The 18,076-nt window shown below is 39.7% G+C and overlaps 1 protein-coding gene across 3 annotated transcripts in view; it reads right to left on the bottom strand.

Moving 5' to 3' along the window:
• RALGAPA2 (Ral GTPase activating protein catalytic subunit alpha 2) overlaps positions 1–18,076 on the bottom strand; it is a 307,449-nt gene that overhangs the window by 130,559 nt on the left and 158,814 nt on the right. For all 3 annotated transcript variants that reach the window (XM_012757359.2, XM_012757358.3, XM_076011174.1), the window contains 6 exons: positions 12,964–13,092; positions 12,082–12,140; positions 7,712–7,820; positions 2,836–2,946; positions 1,447–1,515; positions 1,035–1,172 (listed from right to left, as the gene is read on the bottom strand). In XM_012757359.2, coding sequence (XP_012612813.2) covers positions 1,035–1,172; positions 1,447–1,515; positions 2,836–2,946; positions 7,712–7,820; positions 12,082–12,140; positions 12,964–13,092 — 615 coding nt within the window. The remainder of the gene's footprint in view (positions 1–1,034; positions 1,173–1,446; positions 1,516–2,835; positions 2,947–7,711; positions 7,821–12,081; positions 12,141–12,963; positions 13,093–18,076) is intronic.

The raw sequence follows: 18,076 nt of genomic DNA on the forward strand, positions 1-18,076 counted from the left end.
TTTACAATAAGGCAACAAAGCAATCACTTTCTGACTTGGAGTCTTTCTTTTAATTAAAAGTTTGTTACTAAAAAAACCCAATTTTTATCAATAATAGCAATTATTCAACAGACATGTAAATTATAAACAAAGTTTGAGAGACCATTTAGGACATTATAAATAGTCTAGAGTAAATGCCACACCTAGTCATACATTGGGGTACCAGGGCATTGAAAAAAGAATATTTTAAATAATATTATAGAATATTTTAAATAATGATAAGGCTGATTACTTTGATGTGATATATTTTCTTAATTTATTTCTTCAGATTTTTTAAGGCAAAGAGATTACTGGGACCATTATACCTCTTTCTTCCTTTGATAAACAAATTTTGTCAAACTAATGCTATATAGAAACATACACTTAGGTAGAAGAAATAAGACCTGGTGTTCAATACATCAGTAGGGTGACTATTGTTAATACTAATTGTACATTTCAAAAGAGCTAGAAGAGAATAATTTGAACATTCCTACCATAAAGAAAAGATAAATATTTGAGGTAACAGATATCCCAATTTTCCTGATTTGATTATATATGACAGTATCAAATTATACACATGTACCCTGAAAATACAGACATCTAATATGTATCAATAAAATAAATTAATAATTAATTTAAAGAGAAGCTATTTGGCCGGGAGTGAGGAAAGGAGAAAAACTAATGCTGTAGATATTCCTATAATATAAACAGTTCTTTCTTAAACAAAGTAGACTATGTTCCATGAAAACTGGGGGTTTCTGACCAAATTGCAGTTGTTTAAAGATTAAAGATGACAGTCATGTAAAAATGCATGCACCTTTAACTTAGTAACCACTGCTTCTCTACAAATACCTCCGTTCTGCTTTTCAATCCTTATTAATTTTTTTTAAATGTTTAATCCCATCACACATTCTTTCAAAAGGGCAATGATAAATAAGTAAATGCATAAAACATTTTGGTAGTTCTCTGACACATAAATCCACACTCCATGCCCCGAGGCCCAGGTGGAAGCTCACCCTGTAGATATAATCCAGCAAGGGGGCTCTGGATGAGTGCTGCTCCTCGAGGACCACTGTGGACACCGGGTGGAGAAGGGTGTTCACCGGCAACGCCATGCACCAGTCCAAGAGGCAGAGGAGCAAGGACACAATGAACTGGAAGAAAAATATGTCAAGTAACTTACACTTTAAACCTCACTACCTGTAATAATAAATAACAGAATTGTCCCTGCATACAGTAATTATTCAATGGACGTGCAAATGCAAGGTAGGTAGGTAGGTAAGTAAGTAAATAAATAGTGTTTTCACAGGAACGACTTGTTAAGGCCAATATAGAAGGATATTATAAAGGATATCACTACCTGTAATATTATTATATATCTTATTAAAAAAAAACATCTAGGGAAAACTCAGCTAATCTGCCACCTACCTTCTTGTCTGTTTCCACTGAGGAGTACTCTGCACTTGGTAAAAGAAAAGCAATTGTGGCCACGAGGATCTGTATGAAAAATAAATCAACAATCAAACAGACCATAGTAATAATTTTGGAAGCCTATGTTAAGAGTCCCGAGATGACCTTGCATCTAAACCCAGTTTGGTGCCAACTCACTAGAGGAAGGTGACAAAAAGCCTGGACTCTACTCTACTAGTGGGGAAATTGGGGGACCCCAGACAAAGGAATATTTCTCTCTGTAGTCACATAATTTCTACCATCAGTCTCCATATTTCTCACAGTGAAGTCAAAAAATACTTTCAAAAATAATTATGTTGAGAATGATGATGAAAGGGAAAAAAGAAAAAATTATGAAAATGCTCCCATTTAATTTTCTTATAAATTACCACAGTCACCACCTGCTTCCCTGGTGTACCAACACCCCTTCTATTCTCAAAAGAATTGCTATTTAGATGACATATTATATGGTCACCCTAAAACACTACTTTACATTTTGGAGCATTTTCTATGTCCAAAGCTTTATTTTTTACTTAAGGTCAAAAATCGCTTTTGACTTTTGATGTGTTTCTGAGAGAACAAAGTGATCTTACCAGTGAAATTTGTCTAGCACTGCGAGAAAATACATCAGTATCACTTCTCTCTTCCTGTAAGACCTTACAGGGACAAATCAAATTCCCTCAAAGAGTTACCACTGGATGTATAAAGAACAGGACATATTTTTAAAAGTGCAACTATAAAAATCGGCAGGAATGGATGTGCCTTACCACCAGACACCTAAGGGAGTGAGGGTACCTGCTCATGTATAAGCAAAGCACCTTTGAATGTAACTGACCTCCAGCATATTGCTAAAATGATTCTTCCTGTTTCTTCTGTCCCTCTCGCCCACCAATTACCTCCACAGAGGTTATTATAGTAGTAATCTCATTACAGCTGGGTAATCATGCTATGGCAGAAAGTGTGGTCCAGGGCTTTAGTCCGGGAGAGACTCCTGTTTTACACAGCAGCCACCCCCTCCGCCCCTGCACCCAGGGCATCATAACCAGCTGCCTACTCCTTGTTGGCACCATCCAAATTACTCTTGATGAATGTAGCCCAATCTATAAAAGGTCTTTTTGTTGTTGTTGTGTCTGCCTTTCAAACTCCCCCAGTATAAGCCTTTGCCTGGAACACTGCTGACTTCTTTATGGAGTGCTTGAGATCACAGCTGAGAAGAACCAGTCCGATTTCATCTTAAAACGAGTGACTCATGTGGCAATTTAATAGTCGGGGTTCTCTAACAATTATTTGAGTATCTATATGTAATCAAATATCAAATACAATAAAAAGGAAATGCTTATGTTTGAGCATTACAGAAAAAAGACTTACTTCTGCCATTTTCCGAGGCAGGGAGGTTTCAAACATCTGAAGTTTTTCCCAGTAGGAAACCAGCAACTGAAGAATATCACAAGCTACCTGAGCGACGGTTTTGTTAGAAAACTATAAAAGGAAACAAGTTTCCAAAATAAATACATAACTTAATAGGTGCATTATTCTTAAGGAAGAACAAAACTGTTATTTCTTCCTATTTCTATATAGATTACATTTATTTGTTTTACATTGAATTGATGAAAAATATATCCTATTACCATAGAGATTATAGATAATCATACCACCATTGTATAACTGCCTCTTGTCTAACCTAGTTGTGTTAATTCACATAACATTCTATAAAAACAAGTAGCTGGCATTTAATCATTGGAAATTAAAACCATGTCAAATTCCTTAGTGGGTTTACATAAATCACATTTTTGACAACTAGAGGAAGTTAAAATGTAGTACATTATTGAGTATCCCCTGTGTGCTGAACCTTTTACAAAAATTTTAGTCCTTCTCTCATTGATAAATCTTCACTGACAGCTCTGCAAGGTAGATGTTATTTTCGTTTTACACATAGAGAAACAGGGATTGATCAAATTACTTTCTATCCTATGAGATAAAACTCGACTCACTATATAACATACTAAGAAATGTGTAAAACTAGAGACTATGAGAACATAACTCACAAGTTATGGTACACTGAATTATTTGCAGTCTGTTTCCTGAGGCTGGTGTGCGTCTCAGGTTACCCCTAAGGTCTTCTGGATGCTTCCACTTCTTGTGAGATGGCTAGTTAAAGGGGCAATACCTACAAGGTCTTACTCTTTCATGCTAAGGGTGCATGAGAGGGATGAGGGGCAATGCTGCTGTCCACACTTCATTATCTAGAGCAGAGTCCCTTGGTCTAGGGAAACCTCACTCCAAGTCACATGAAGCTAACTCCACTTGACACATGCACCACATAAACAACACCAAAAAGTCAATGCCTAGTACCTCGGTGACAAATGCACCGAATAAGGAAGAAGGTAAGAGAAAGGTGGTTAATTTTAAATTCTACAGAATAAACAGTTAACTGACTGCCCCCACTTGACAGGCAGTAGGCAAACCAGGGTGGTAGACCCTGCACACAAGGGCCTCTTCACAGCCTTCCCTGGCCATCCAGACCTGAGATGACCTGATCTCCACTAGCCTCTTTCCATCCTCAGACACTCTGGCTTGTTCCTGCCCGAGGCCTTTGCTTTTGCTCCCGGCTTTGCCGAGATACTCATTCCCCAGTTCTGCACATGGCTGGCACCATTACCTCTTTCAGATCTCCTCCATTAGACTGCCACACCCATCCAAAGAGTGGCAGCCACCCTGCCAGCTCTCCAGCTTCGTCCTGCTCCCCTGCTGTATCTCTTTCATGGCTTTCAGGGCTATCAGAGCTGGTCTTCTGTGTGTGTTATTTCCCTGCCTTTCTTGTTCACCACTGTATCCCTAGCATGGCCCCTGAAGGATGGTGAAGATGAAACACGGAGGGAATGGGGGAATGTGAGTGGGTACTGAGGGCACTGCTGCCACACTAAAGTGGTCACAGGGCAGAAAGATAAGGCTGGCAAGGCTCTGAACTCAAGAAGCTGGAAACAGATAAGAGGGAAATGATGAGAGCTACGCCAGACAAGACAAAAAGGCTGGGAAAGTTCGTTCAGATGTAGGTGGCTGGAAGCAGCAGGGTGTTACTGACACATGATGAGTGAGGTGGGGAATGGTGGAGATTAAATAAGTCATTCATTTACTCATTCATACAGCACACAGTCATGGGGTACTGACAATGTGCCAGCACTGAGCCAAGAGCAGAGAAGTAAAGACAGATAAAGCCCCTATACCTGAGGAACTGACAGTCTCATGGGGGCAGGCAGGGGCCTGTTCACCTATGCCATGCCTCAACGCCATGCCTTGTACTCCAGCCTGTGGGTTGCGCTGGTCACACCTGTGCATGGACGATCCCTTTGACCGCAGTATGGAGGGTGGGTCTGTGGGGGCGAGACTAGGGCTGGTGACCCTGGCCAAGGGGCTCAGTAACCAGCAGAGTGAGCTGTGTGAAAGATGGACTCGGAGCAATAGGTGGGATGGAGCGTGGGATGTTCCGGGGGTACAACCAGCAAGACTCAAGCCTGGAAGCCACGGTAGGGTAAGAAGGAGGAAAGTCAATGACACCTAGGAATATGGGGCAGGAAGAGGACCAGGCGTGGGCACCTCACCTGAGTCCTGGCCTAACTCACTCTGCGGCACATGGCCAACATCCTCCAGGAAGGGACATTGAGAGCTGGTAGGGCGGTGGCTCAGAACCAACCCCTCAGCCACTGTATACCTGCCACCCACCTGCTACCCTACCATGGATGAACAAACATCTGGGCAGCAGCCCGGCTGCACCATTCCCACCCACTGCTTGTGGCCCAAGGTGGGTTTCTATCAGTACCCCTCAGGGAAAACCTCCCCAGCCCATGGTTGGCTGTGCCCTCTCACATCCACTGCACACCTGGGTCACCCTTGCGGAAGGTTTCTGAAGGGCACACAAGGCGAGGCTAGAGCTGCGTGGAGCCCATAAGGCAGGAAGCTCTTCCCAGAACTGTGCTCTCTGCTGCCCACACAGCAGGCTGGGCTGGGGGCGGGGTGGGGTGAGGCCCCTGCTGCCTTCTCCTCTTCCTTCATTTCATTTCTTTCCCTCCTGGCAGAGCCCTAAAGCCTCCCCAAGGCCCCTCTTCTCAAAGTCGTTGCTGTTCCCTTGTTTCTTGCAGTAACTCTCTCACTTCTAGTCCTCAGTTCTTTGATGTATGCACTATGTCCTAAAGTAAAATAACCCAGCTGGCACAGCAGCCCGGGAATCAGAGGGCATGAGGGAGGAACCAGGACTGAAGTCGATGAGTTTTCCTCTGTTATTAACAATGGTTAAAGGCAGACCTGCCTGGCTGCATCCTGGCCCTCTGAATTCTTAGCAGTTTGAGCTGAAGCCAGTCCCTTGACCTTCCTCAGTCCTTTTTTTTTTTATTTCTAAAATGAGAACAATAGTATCTATCCAGAGTGGGGGACGATTCAATGGGACAACCACACACTGTGCCTGACAAAGAGTTCAATATGCGGTAATTGAATTTTTTCTTGTGCCTTACCTTTTGCAGATTTGTAGAAATACAAAGAAGAAAATTTATCACTCTACTATTCTATTCCTCCACTTTACTTTGTCAACAATTTCCATCTCTCTTCTATACTATGTAAAAAATATATAGTCATGTACCGCATGACAATGTTTCAGTCAATGATGGATTGCATATATGATGGTGGTCCCATAAAATTATAATACCATACTTTTACTGTACCTGTTCATGTTTAGATATGTTTAGATACATGAGTACTTACCATTGAGTTACAACTGCCTACAGTATTCAGTACAGTAACATGCTGTTCAGGTTTGTAGCCTATGAGCAATAGGCTATACCATATAGCCTAGGTGTATAGTAGGCCACACCATCTGGGTTCACATAAGTCCACTCTATGTTTGCACAATGATGCAATCACCTAATAATACTTTCTCAGAACATATCCCCATCATTAAGCAACACATGACTCTGTGTATGCATGTATTTGTGTGTGTGTATGTATGTATATGTGTGTGTGTGTGTGTATATATATATGTCCTTCATTCTAAGATACCATCAAGTTATTAAAAGTTTTGCCAGGTAAGGGGTAGAGGTGGGAGAACCAACTTACATTAACTATATACATGTAGATTTAAGAAAAGTTAAAATTTGAAAGATCTTAGAATTGAGAAAGGATATTTCAAAAATGAGTTGGTATCCACATTGATATACAATTCATATCCAACTTTTTTTTCACTTTAGCAAGCACGCAGCAGAAATGGGCAAGCAAGAGACTAGATACTGGTGTCAAATGGATGGCTCAGGGTTTGAACTACGGCTTGGCTAGGTGGTTGCTCTAGAGGCTTAAGCAAGTTCCTTAACTCTCCTGTACCCCGGTTCCTCTATTGGTAAAATGGGGACACTTACCTTTGAACTGAGAACTTCCACAAACCCTCAGCACAGTGCCTGGCAGAGACGAGGCGAGGCACTCACTGATTCGCAAGTACAAATGGCAACGCTAATTATTACCACCGTTTCTAAGCAGGAGCCAGGAAAAGACATAGCAGGATTGGAGCTCAGGATGAGGAAGCAGCCTGACAGTACTTGTGAAAGTTCAATTATGTCCTTAATGCCAGGCAGATCTGCTTTCAATGCTGGCTCTATCACTTACACCTGCATGATACTGGGATTGCAACCTAATTTCTTTGGGCCTTGACTTCCTCTGGCATAAAGTAGGGATTATAACATCTACTTTGCAGAGCTGACGTGAGATTAACAAGAGTATTCAGAGTTGACCGTTATTCTGGCACAGCGTGAGTGCCCCCTAAATGGCAGCTCTTCTTTTCATTAACAAGGAGAGGAAGATGTCCTAATAGTGCCCAAAGTTCAGCTGGATGGTGAATTGGAAGCTGCAGAGGCCTCTCCCAGGCCTGCAGAAGAGGCCATGGCACAAAATCCCACTTTCCATTAACAGGTGACAGGTGTCCTCTTTGCCACAGGAGCTTCTCAGCCACCAGAGGAACCCCATTTGGCCACTGGGCTTGGTCCAGGAACACCCAGGCTACTGGCAGCCTGGCTGCATCTGCCAATGGGGAAGCAGCCATTGGTGGCCCCTCCTGGAAACCTCCCAGCATTCATATGCTCTCAGAGAAAGAATTTTGAATCGCAACCTCTCTGTAATGGAAGGGATGATAAAAATGGGGCTAATTCAAACTAAAACTGCTAAATGCCTGGAATATAGCTGTCAAATAAACATCACAAACTGGTGATACCTTCAGAGTTACGCCTATCACATTGATGGCCTCTTTCACCTGAGGATGGCTCGTACATTGCGCAAGCTCTTCACATATCCAGACCCCAAGGGAGCAAATGGCAATGCATCTTTTCAAAGAGAAGAAAAAGGAGGAAAACTCTCATGAAACTTAATATGTTTTCTTGGTATTTTAAAATGACAAAATATTTCAAATCTGTTAATACAAAATCACAAAAATTATAGATACATTAACAGAATGGCTTCTTGACAGAAAAGATAAGGAATGCTCAATAGGCCAGTTTTCAGGACAAATAGAAACATTGATAATGGTTCAGTACTTAAATATTCAATGAAACACAAATGACATATTTTTTGTTAATCATCATAGCCCATATATCTTTTTCTGTTGAAATGAATCAGTTATTACATTTTATTGTTTCAAGATATTTTTGAGAAAGAAAACCATACATCTTAGAAAACTGTTCAAAATTGAGTTTGTAATTGTTTTCCCTAAAATACTACACATAACACTTACCATAAACATGAGATAAACCCTACATTTTAAAGTATATTTGAACATAGCTTTCAAAATAAATTTCACTGTTATTTTATCTAAACAATGTGCTAGGACAAGTTATTCTTCAAATAAAACTGACCATACCATACATATTTCTATTCTATTTTTAACTGCACAGAAATCTGGCTTTCTATACTAAAGAAAAAGACAGAGGAAAGGAATTGTCAAGAATTGCTGATGATATGAATATAGTGGTTGTAGGAAAAAGAAAAAATCAAGAGTTTTCCCCGTAAACCTGGGTAGATGGTAGTATCATTTGCTGAGATGAAATCTGAGGCACAGTCAGGCTCTGGGTGGGAGAAGGGAGTCAGAGGACAGACTCAAGGGTTTAGCTGTGGTTGTATTAAGTCTGGACATGTTAAGGCATTCACGTTGAGATGTCAAATAGGCAGTTTAGTATATAAACCTGAATATATAAGGGATTCATTGAAAGGGCCAAAAATAAATTGTGAATCATTAGCAAGTAGATGGTATTTAAAGACTGGTTAGAATGGATTAGAGTACCCAGGAAGTCACAGAGAGAATAGACCCAGCCCTGAACCCTGAGGCACTCTAACAGTCAGAGGTTAGGTAGAAGAGAAGAGGTCAGCAAAGGAGCAGCTGTAGGGAGGTAGGAGCAAAATCAGTAGAACAGGCCTTGTTCAGGAATAGGATAAAGAGAGATTAACTTCAGAACTGGTAAGTATGCATGTCAAAATTTCTAGGATAGCCTCTAAAAGAATTAAAAGGAAGTCTATGACTTCTTAAAGAAAACTGAATAAATAGAATAAAGAAAAAGAAAGAGAGAGAGAGAGAGAGAGAGAGAGAGAGAGAGAGAAGGAAATGAAAGCAAGATATAAGAGAAATTAAAGAAATATTGAGAGGGCCTAATCAAAAGTAAAGTGTAACATAGAAGAAATACATCCAAACAGAATAGTAATTATAACAATGTAAATAAACTTATTGTCAGCGGCACAGCAAGAGGAGAGCAGTGGGCAAGCCAGTGAAGCTTCATCTGTATTTACAGCTAAGCTACTCCCCATCACTCGCATCACTACCTGAGCTCCCCCTGCCCCTGTCCGTGGAAAAACTGACTTCCATGAAACCCGTCGCTGGTGCCAAAAAGGTTGGAGATGCTGAACTGAAGCTTAAATTAAAAAATAAAGATCAGGCTTGGTGCGGTGGCTCATGCCTGTAATCCTAGAACTCTGGGAGGCTGAGGCAGGAGGACTGCATGAGCTCAGGAGTTCCAGACCAGTCTGAGCAAGAGCGAGACCACATATCTACTAAAAATAGAGAAAAAAAATTTAGCTGGGTATTGTGGTGCACACCTGTAGTCCCACCTATTCAGGAGGCTGAGGCAGAAGGATCCCTTGAGCCCAGGAATTTGATGTTGCAGTGAGCTACGATGACATCACTGCACTTTACCTGGGGTGACAGAGTAAGACTCTGTCAATAAATAAATAAATAAATAATCAGACAACTTTTGGCAAAGACATCTAAAAGAAAAGAATATAGAAAGGTTAATTTAAAAGTATGGTTAATTATGAGATTATATTATAATAAACAGCTAAATCAGTATCAAAGTGGTATTTAAGATATAAAAAGTATTTAAGATAAAAAATCATCCTTAGAAATAAAAAGGTTCACTACATAAGTATAAAAAATTTGATTCACTATAGAAATAGGACAATTCTAAATGTCTATGCAACAAATCATGTATCTTCATTTTAATGTATGTCTTTCAGTAAGTGAGCAAGCTGATGAAAAATATTATATTGGATACAGAAATTTGAAACATGATTAAAAAATTTTAATCTAGTGGACACACCTAGAAGACTATGTCCAAAAATTAAAGAATAGTACACACATTCTTTTCAAGCATATATGGAACATTTCCAAAAACTGATTATGTACTGGGCCATGAACTAAATCTTAACAATGTTTTGATATGTAATGACATTAACTAAGATATCAGGAACAAAAACATAAATAGAAATAACTATATGTTTGGAAATTAAGAAACATATTTCTAAGCAACTCTTGACTCAATGAAAGAATCATAATGAAAAGTAGAAAAAATTTGGAATGAAAATATATTATATATCAAAACCTATAAAATTCAGATATAGTATAGTACCTAGAAAAAAATATAGTCTTAAATGTTCATATTAATAAATGAGGAAGGCTGAGAATATACTAAATATTCAACTTAGAAAAGAAATAGCTAAATGTAAAGAAAGTAGAAGAAAAAATGAAAACAAGCAGAAACTAGAAATAGAAACAAATATAGAATAGAGAGGATGAAAAAAGAAAAAAGTCTAATTTTTAAAAAGAATAATAAAGTTGACAAATCTTTGGCAAGACTAGTTAAAAAGTCAGATAATATACAAAAAGTGTCAGAGATTAAAAATTGGATATAACTATAGAAGTGAAGAGATAAAAGATAAGAGGACAATAGAGACAACTCATATGCCAGTGTATTTTAAAACTTAGGTGAAATGGACAAATTCCTAGAAAAGTTTGGTTCATCAAAACTGCCCACCCCCCAAAAAAACAAATAAAGAAAACATTAATATTCCTAAAATCATTGAAGAGAATGAGTTAGTAGTAAACCTTCTCACAAAGAAAATATTAGACCTAGATAGTTTTACCATCAAGGCCTACTAAACACACAAGAATATTAACTTGAATTTTGCAAAAACTCCTTCTGACTATACAGAATGAAATAGTACTTCACTCATTTTGTGAGATTATATAACCTCCTATCCAAACATGGCAAGGGCAAAACGGGGAAAGGAAATTACAAGCCATGAATATAAATGCCACTTTCCCAAGAAAAATATTAGCCAAGCCAGACCTAGTATCACACAAACCAAGTTGGGTTAATCTCAAAATGCCAGTTTAGTTTAATATTAGCAAATTGATAATGAATATGTAGTTTCTGATAACAGCATATTATGAAATTTGAACTAAACTATCCACCGAAGGTAACCAAAAAAGTTAGACAAAACACAAAAGAAAAAACTCTCAAAATCATCAAAGAGCTAACAAGATGGTGACAAGTGATGGGCTGCTGCCTTGGAATGAGCCAGTTTCTAGGAGGCAGCAAGAGGCTGAGCTGGGCTTCTGGTGACTTCAGGGGTTGGAAGTTGAGGACCAGAGACAGGTGTTCCCTTTCATCAGTGTTCCTGGCTTTGGGTTTCACATTGGGAATAGAAGCTTTTCATCATGTAAGTGGCCCAGAAAACCTCTTATCTTGACCTTACACTGCTAGCATCCTCAGATGCCTGGCAGAAGCAACCAAAATGTTTCCAGATACTGCCAAATGTCTCCTGGGGTACAAAATCATCACTGGTTGAGAATCATTACCCTATAAATATACCATTTCTATTAATTTTGGCTTATAATTCCATTTTTTTTCTTATACAAGGTGTCCCAAAAGTCACCATACATAGGGAAAATGGGAAATTGGACTAAATGTACCTTTATTTACAAAATATTCATTATAAAATGTTTCCTTTGTATGGAGACTTTTGAAACACCCTATAGGAAATATCAGGGTTATCAGGGAATACATGTATATATTTGAAATCTTGCTTTTTCTTACATAAAAGATAGCATACCATGTATAATCTTCTGCACCTTACTGTTTTCACTTCATAATGATGCCTTTTAAAATAATTAAGCAAAGCATGTTCCTGACATAATTCTTCCTATACTTGTTATTGTGTGTAAGGGTAATGTGAAAGAGTGGTTTTTAGCATTAACTGTTTATGCATAAATGCGTACCTTAAAATTCTAAAGTAGTTTACCTGTTATTCAACATTTACCTTGCACATTCATTTGGCTCCTTTGTGGCATTCTTCAGCAAAATATTTATGAGGTAAAGCTAAAAACACAAAATTAGGTAAAATAAAAACTTTGTGTCATAGTTGGTTTCCCACATGTTCTGACCATGTTCCAGGCAGCCAGGAGCTACGAAGGACCAGGGAGCTCTTCTATCAGGGAGAACCTGGGGAAAGGAGAACACTGGGCTCGGAGGGGCAGTGTGACAGGGTCTCCACGGGCAATTAAGCCAGGCTAGAGAAGAGTGTTTCTGGTATATGATGAAAACTTCTCAAAGCAAATGAGACTTCCAGATAGGAAAATTCTGGTGTTCTTTCACTTTAATTGGATTATATATTATACATTGAATTATATATTATAATCATGTATTATAGTTTGATTGATTCTGGGATTGTAAAAGCATTTTTGTTTGCCTCAAAGTCAGCTGAGGAGAGAACAAATGCTTACTTTTATTCTCCAAGGAATAATTTAGAATTTCAAAGTATTAGTAGTATTTAATCAGGCCAATAATGGGGTTGAACATTTAGCTTATTTCAATGATTTCTTATAAATTAATTTGATGCACTAATGCAGCATAATTCATAATTAAGCTAATAGAATTATTACAAAGAATAATTTATTACATAATTATGATCCCTAGGCATAATAAACAGGTCTAATAAAAAACACTCAAGGAATATAGCTATAAGGTCTAACTGCATTATGCCCTGAATCTAATACATTTATAGCCCCTAAAACAGGCTTCTAAAAACACCTATTGAACATTTAAAAGATAGACCAAAATTTCAAGGACAAATGGAAGAGATAATCATGTAGCTAGAATTACAAAATGCTAAACTTGAGATTCAGTCAAATGTGTTACATACCTTGACATCTTCAGTCCCTGTAAGGACCTCATTCACTTCCGGCACTGACCGCAATAGAGGGATCTCCCGGTAGGTATTTGGAAAGCAGACAAGAGAACCAAGGATAGTGAGAGCTTCTGAACGAGGCGCCTACACACAAAGAAGTGAAACACACACATTTTTGTTTTTGTAAGTTAGAAACTTTAGATAAGCAACAATATGTTTTACTCTTCATGGTTTTGAGAGGGAATCTTTATAATTATTTTATCCTAGATAAACAATATCAAACTATGCTGAGTTATTTTTCCCCAGGTGAATATTTAAGAAAGAGATATTTGCCTTAATGAAAAAGTAAATTTACAAGGAATGGAAAATATCACTATACTTGGATATAAACAAGTGTTGTGAAAACTGGTCTGCAGATTGATTCAGAATTAGGAAGTCAAATGACTCAGTTATGACTGTTCTACATTGTTTTAGTTAATGTTCTTGACAAAACGGGGTAAATTATATCGACTAAATACTATTTTTGCTGTTAAGAACAATTAACGAAAATTTATAAGGAAGTGGGGTTGCAGGTAACTATCAGAAGATAGAGAGAAAGAGAAGACACCATCTACCAAATTTCCTGAGTGTCAGGTCACCAAGAACTACTTTGCAAAATAGCATATAGTGAGATACTATATCACTGTATCTAGTGAGATATTCTTATTTGCCCATTATTAGAATTAGGTATATATTAAAGAAGACATTTTACTAGATTTCAACTCAGCCAACACTTACTAGCAGATATGATTAAACAAGCCTGGGGGCAGGTGCCAGGATTATAAGGTCTGTTATCTATCCACTTACCTACCTGTCCATGTATCCACTGGCATATTGACTATTATGTAATAATAATAACAACGGCTCCTAACAATTAAGGAGTTCTCACTCTGTGCTAGGCACTCTTCTAAGTGCTTTACAAGCATTTCCTTATAGAATCCACACAAAAATCCAATGAATTAGATACTATTATTGTTTCTATTTTCCAGTGAGAAAACTGAGGCTCAAACAACTTAAATAGCTTTTCAAAGTCATATAGCTCATGAGTGATGGTCCCTGGATTTGGCCTTAGGCCATCTAACTCCTGGTCCACACTGGGCCTGTACTGTTAAGTACTGGAGGTATAACATGAAAGAGAGAGATGGGCACATCGAATGTGGGGTCAGGGAGGAGAGGCAAATTGCAGTTACACACAATTGGCTGAAGCACATGCTCTGAGAGCAACCTACTGGGGATACCAGGGGAACCCAGTCATTCTTCATGCTAGCTTGGTTCATTTTTTAGCTAGCTTGGTTCTCATAAGCACACAGGTAAATAAAAGACAATGTAAAACACACACAGAGAGGTTCTATGGGATGAGGCAGTCATTAGTTCTGCTCAGGATGGTTTGGAAACACTGCAACAAACTGCTGCTAAGGGCCACAGAGTAGAAGTTAAGGGCCACAGAGTAGAAGTCAGGCAGGCTGGTGGTGAGTGAGGGAGCGAGCTGAGGGAGCAACAGGCACATTGCAGGCAGCAGGAAAGGCAAAGGCAGAGGGGCCCAGGACACCCATGGAACTGTAAGAGGTCCCACTTGCACAGGGCCCAGAGAACATGAGAGTGTGCACATGGGGACTAGGGGAACAACAGCTAAAGGAGTCAGTCTGAGAAAGGCATTGGGGCTGCCTGGGAAGGGACACACAGACCAAGGTACATTTCAGTCTGCCTGACAAGTGATCCGCCTGACCCCTAACACCAGCAGGACTGCAAATGGATGCCATCCGGGAAAGAAGAGTATCAGGCAGTCACTGAAGCAAGTGTGATGACAGTTCAGAATGCAGCAATGATATCAGGGATGAAGGCACTATATCTTTAATGTTTTGTTTCATTTTTAAAATACAAACCTTTGAAACTACTGCAGCAAAATGTTAAGGTTTGCCAAAGTTGGGCAGTGAGTACACAGTTTTTGGTATGTGACCTCCATATCGCAAACCCAGTGGTCATCATCCAGGCCTTATCTCATCTGACCTGCAGTGGCATCTCATGCAATGGCAACACTTTAATCATGGGGCCTCTGGGACATCTTTCTTAGTTCCCAAGGAACCCTGACAGTCTCCCTTGCTGGAACTTCCCATTTCCCCAGGACCTAGACTCTGGGATGCTGAGCGCAGTTCTTTGTCCTCTTCCCTCTTAGATCTGCACTTACTCCCACAGGATATCTACACCTGTAGATTTAAATGCCTCCTATGTACTGCCAACTCCCAACACATCTCTCTAGCCCAGACTTCCTTCCTGACCTCCAGATCTGCAGATCTGACTGCTTGTTGATATCTCCACTCAGGGTCAAGAAAACATCCCACACTGACACGCCCCACCTCACTAGAGAGTTCTTCTGTAATCTTGTGGAACAGAGCCGCACCTCCTCTCCTGTCCTCGTATCTACTGCTTTTATTTTTCTTTATTTTTACGTTAAGAAAATCTTTAAACAAAAAAGTATAGAGAATACTATATCCATACACCCAACAACCTACAATCAGGATTTTTACCACTCTTACCTTACCTAGCCCCTTTTTATTGTTTCATTTCAATATTTAAAAGTCACTTAAACATTTCCACTCTGAATATTTTAATGTAAACTCAAGTCACCATGTCATTTCACCTCTGTATTCTCCAGCATCCCTGCTTCATGTTTTTTCTTTGCATTCATCACTTCCTGACATATTATCCATTTGTTTAATGCTTGTATCCTCCACAGGGACAGAGAGTTTTGACAGTCCTCATCACTTCTCCACCCCCAGTGGGTACTGTATAAACACTGCCCCGAGGTAAGGGATGGCTGTTGCTGTCCTCATTTACTAGGTGAACACTGCTCACCCCTCAGGTCTCAGATTCAGCATCACTCCTTCCATGAAGGCTTTTCTGACATGTGTCTTCCCTTCCACCTCTCACCAAGCAGAATTATCTATTCCTATACTGATGGCTCTCTGGGTCCTGGATATAATTCTACCATGGCTGCTAGAAACTTATTTGCAAATATTAAGAATTTTACACATCTGATTCCCTGAAGATAGGGACCCTGTCATACTTATCCAGGCCAGGTCCTGGCACATAGTAGGTGCACGGTAAATGCTTCTCAAGGGGAAACATTGCTTTGTCTTTCCTCACTAACTTCTACCCTTTATCTAGCACTGACAGTCCTGATTTACACTTTGCTAAGGTTGATTCTTTTCCCTGAGCAGCCCTGAACTATTTTGTAGTGTGTGAGCCTGGCTTGCACCATAGAATTTTAGATTGAATTCTAGACTGTATAACAACTGGATATAAAACATTAGATCTTAAGTAAAGAGTTGTTATAGCTTTATTCAAAGAATATAAGTCTAGATAATTTTTTCCCTAAGTACTGAGTTTATGGCAATCCCCAATTTGCAGACAAGGAAAACTGAGTGATGCCCACAATGTTTAAGGATACCTAGTACAGGGCAATGTTGGAACTAAACCCCAGACTGGCTCTATGGAGCTTTAGGGTCAAGAATGGAAAGGAAATTCCAGGCAAAGGGAGAGAAGGGGTATACAGTGACCTGCTGTGGTAGGTGACCTGTAGGAAGGAGAGGCTGTAGAGCCAGGTGACAGGCTCCATTCATCCCTGCTCCCCCAACCCTATAGGCCCTGCTACAGAATCCAAACTTCTATGAAAGTAAATGGACAAATGACACCAGTTCCAACTGGTGGGGCTACCAGGCTCATTGTATACTCTAGAAGCTCATGCTGGTAATGGGTATAAAGGATGGCTTCAGGAGTGAGGGTGAGCCTTGGATTACAGATCTTGGAGACCACTGCAATAGACCCGGTGAAAACACAACAAAGGTCTAGAGTGAGCCAGTGTCACTGGGGAGCAGGGAGGGGAAATGGAGAGAAAGGTGAAGACTATGATCCCTAGGGCTTGATGCCTGATTAGATGTGGGGCATGAAGGAAGCATGTAAAGTCGCTTCTGTGCGAAGGACTAAGGTGACAAAACACTGTGGTGGCACTCACAGAAAGCAGGCAGGAGGAAAAGGCTCTAAGATAAGCTGTGCTCTGCTTGGGAAGAGGGGGTATGAATTTGATACATCTTGTGACACCTACAGGCAGGCGGCTGAAAGGGTTGGAAGCAGTGGTCCCCAAAGTGTATTCTACCAGGGCCACAGGGAATGTTAAAGGGAAAAACAAAGACTTCAGAGAAAAAGAAGTTGCAGAAACTTTTGGTCAAGCACAGTTAAACAGGAGCCTTTAACATGTTAATGCACATCATAAATTTCCAAGTGAGGAAGTATATTGCCTAAAATTATTTGACCACGAACCTGGCTTTCTTCCTTCCCTTTCCCCCAGAGTATAGTAGATGATTAGTGTTCTGAAGACTTTCCTAAATGCTTGTCTTGAGGTTAGGAAACAAAAGTCTGGGATAATAATTTGGAAGCCTTTTGTGTTCCGAGGAACTGAATACATGCCATCTCTGTGAGTATACAGAGAGAAAAGAAATGATGACAGAGGTCAGAGCCCTGAGGATGAAGGGACAGACAACAGGAAGAATGTCATTACCAGCCCACAGAAGTCCTCTTTGTGCCCCTCCCAAGATATCCTCCCCTCCCCAAAGCAACTCCATTCTACTTTATGGCACTACAGACTGGTTTTGTCTTTTTTCAATTATATAAATGAAATTAGAGTATATGTTCTTTTGTGTCTGACTTCTTTCATTCATTATGTTATGCAATGGATCCTTATTGTATTTTTATTATATATAACAGTCTATCTTATGTACACACCACAATTTATCTGTTTTGTGGTTGAGGACATTTGGATGGGCTCTAGATTTTGGCTGTTACAAATAATGTTAATGCGCACTTGCTTCTATCCATCTTTTGGTGTCTTTTGCATACATTTCTCTGCCACCGCCCCCTCCTTTCTCCTTCCCTCTTATTGCTTCAGTGGGGATGACCTATAAAGCAGGGGTACTTCAAACTTATAATTAACTTGCGTCAATTGAAAATTTTGACTGAGCAGGTATGCTCTATCCAAACACTTCTTATCAGTTCCCCTACAATTTTACACCTCAAGTTTAAACAAGAAAGTACT

This window comes from Microcebus murinus, chromosome 16, assembly GCF_040939455.1.
Source record: "Microcebus murinus isolate Inina chromosome 16, M.murinus_Inina_mat1.0, whole genome shotgun sequence".
NCBI lineage: Eukaryota > Metazoa > Chordata > Mammalia > Primates > Cheirogaleidae > Microcebus > Microcebus murinus.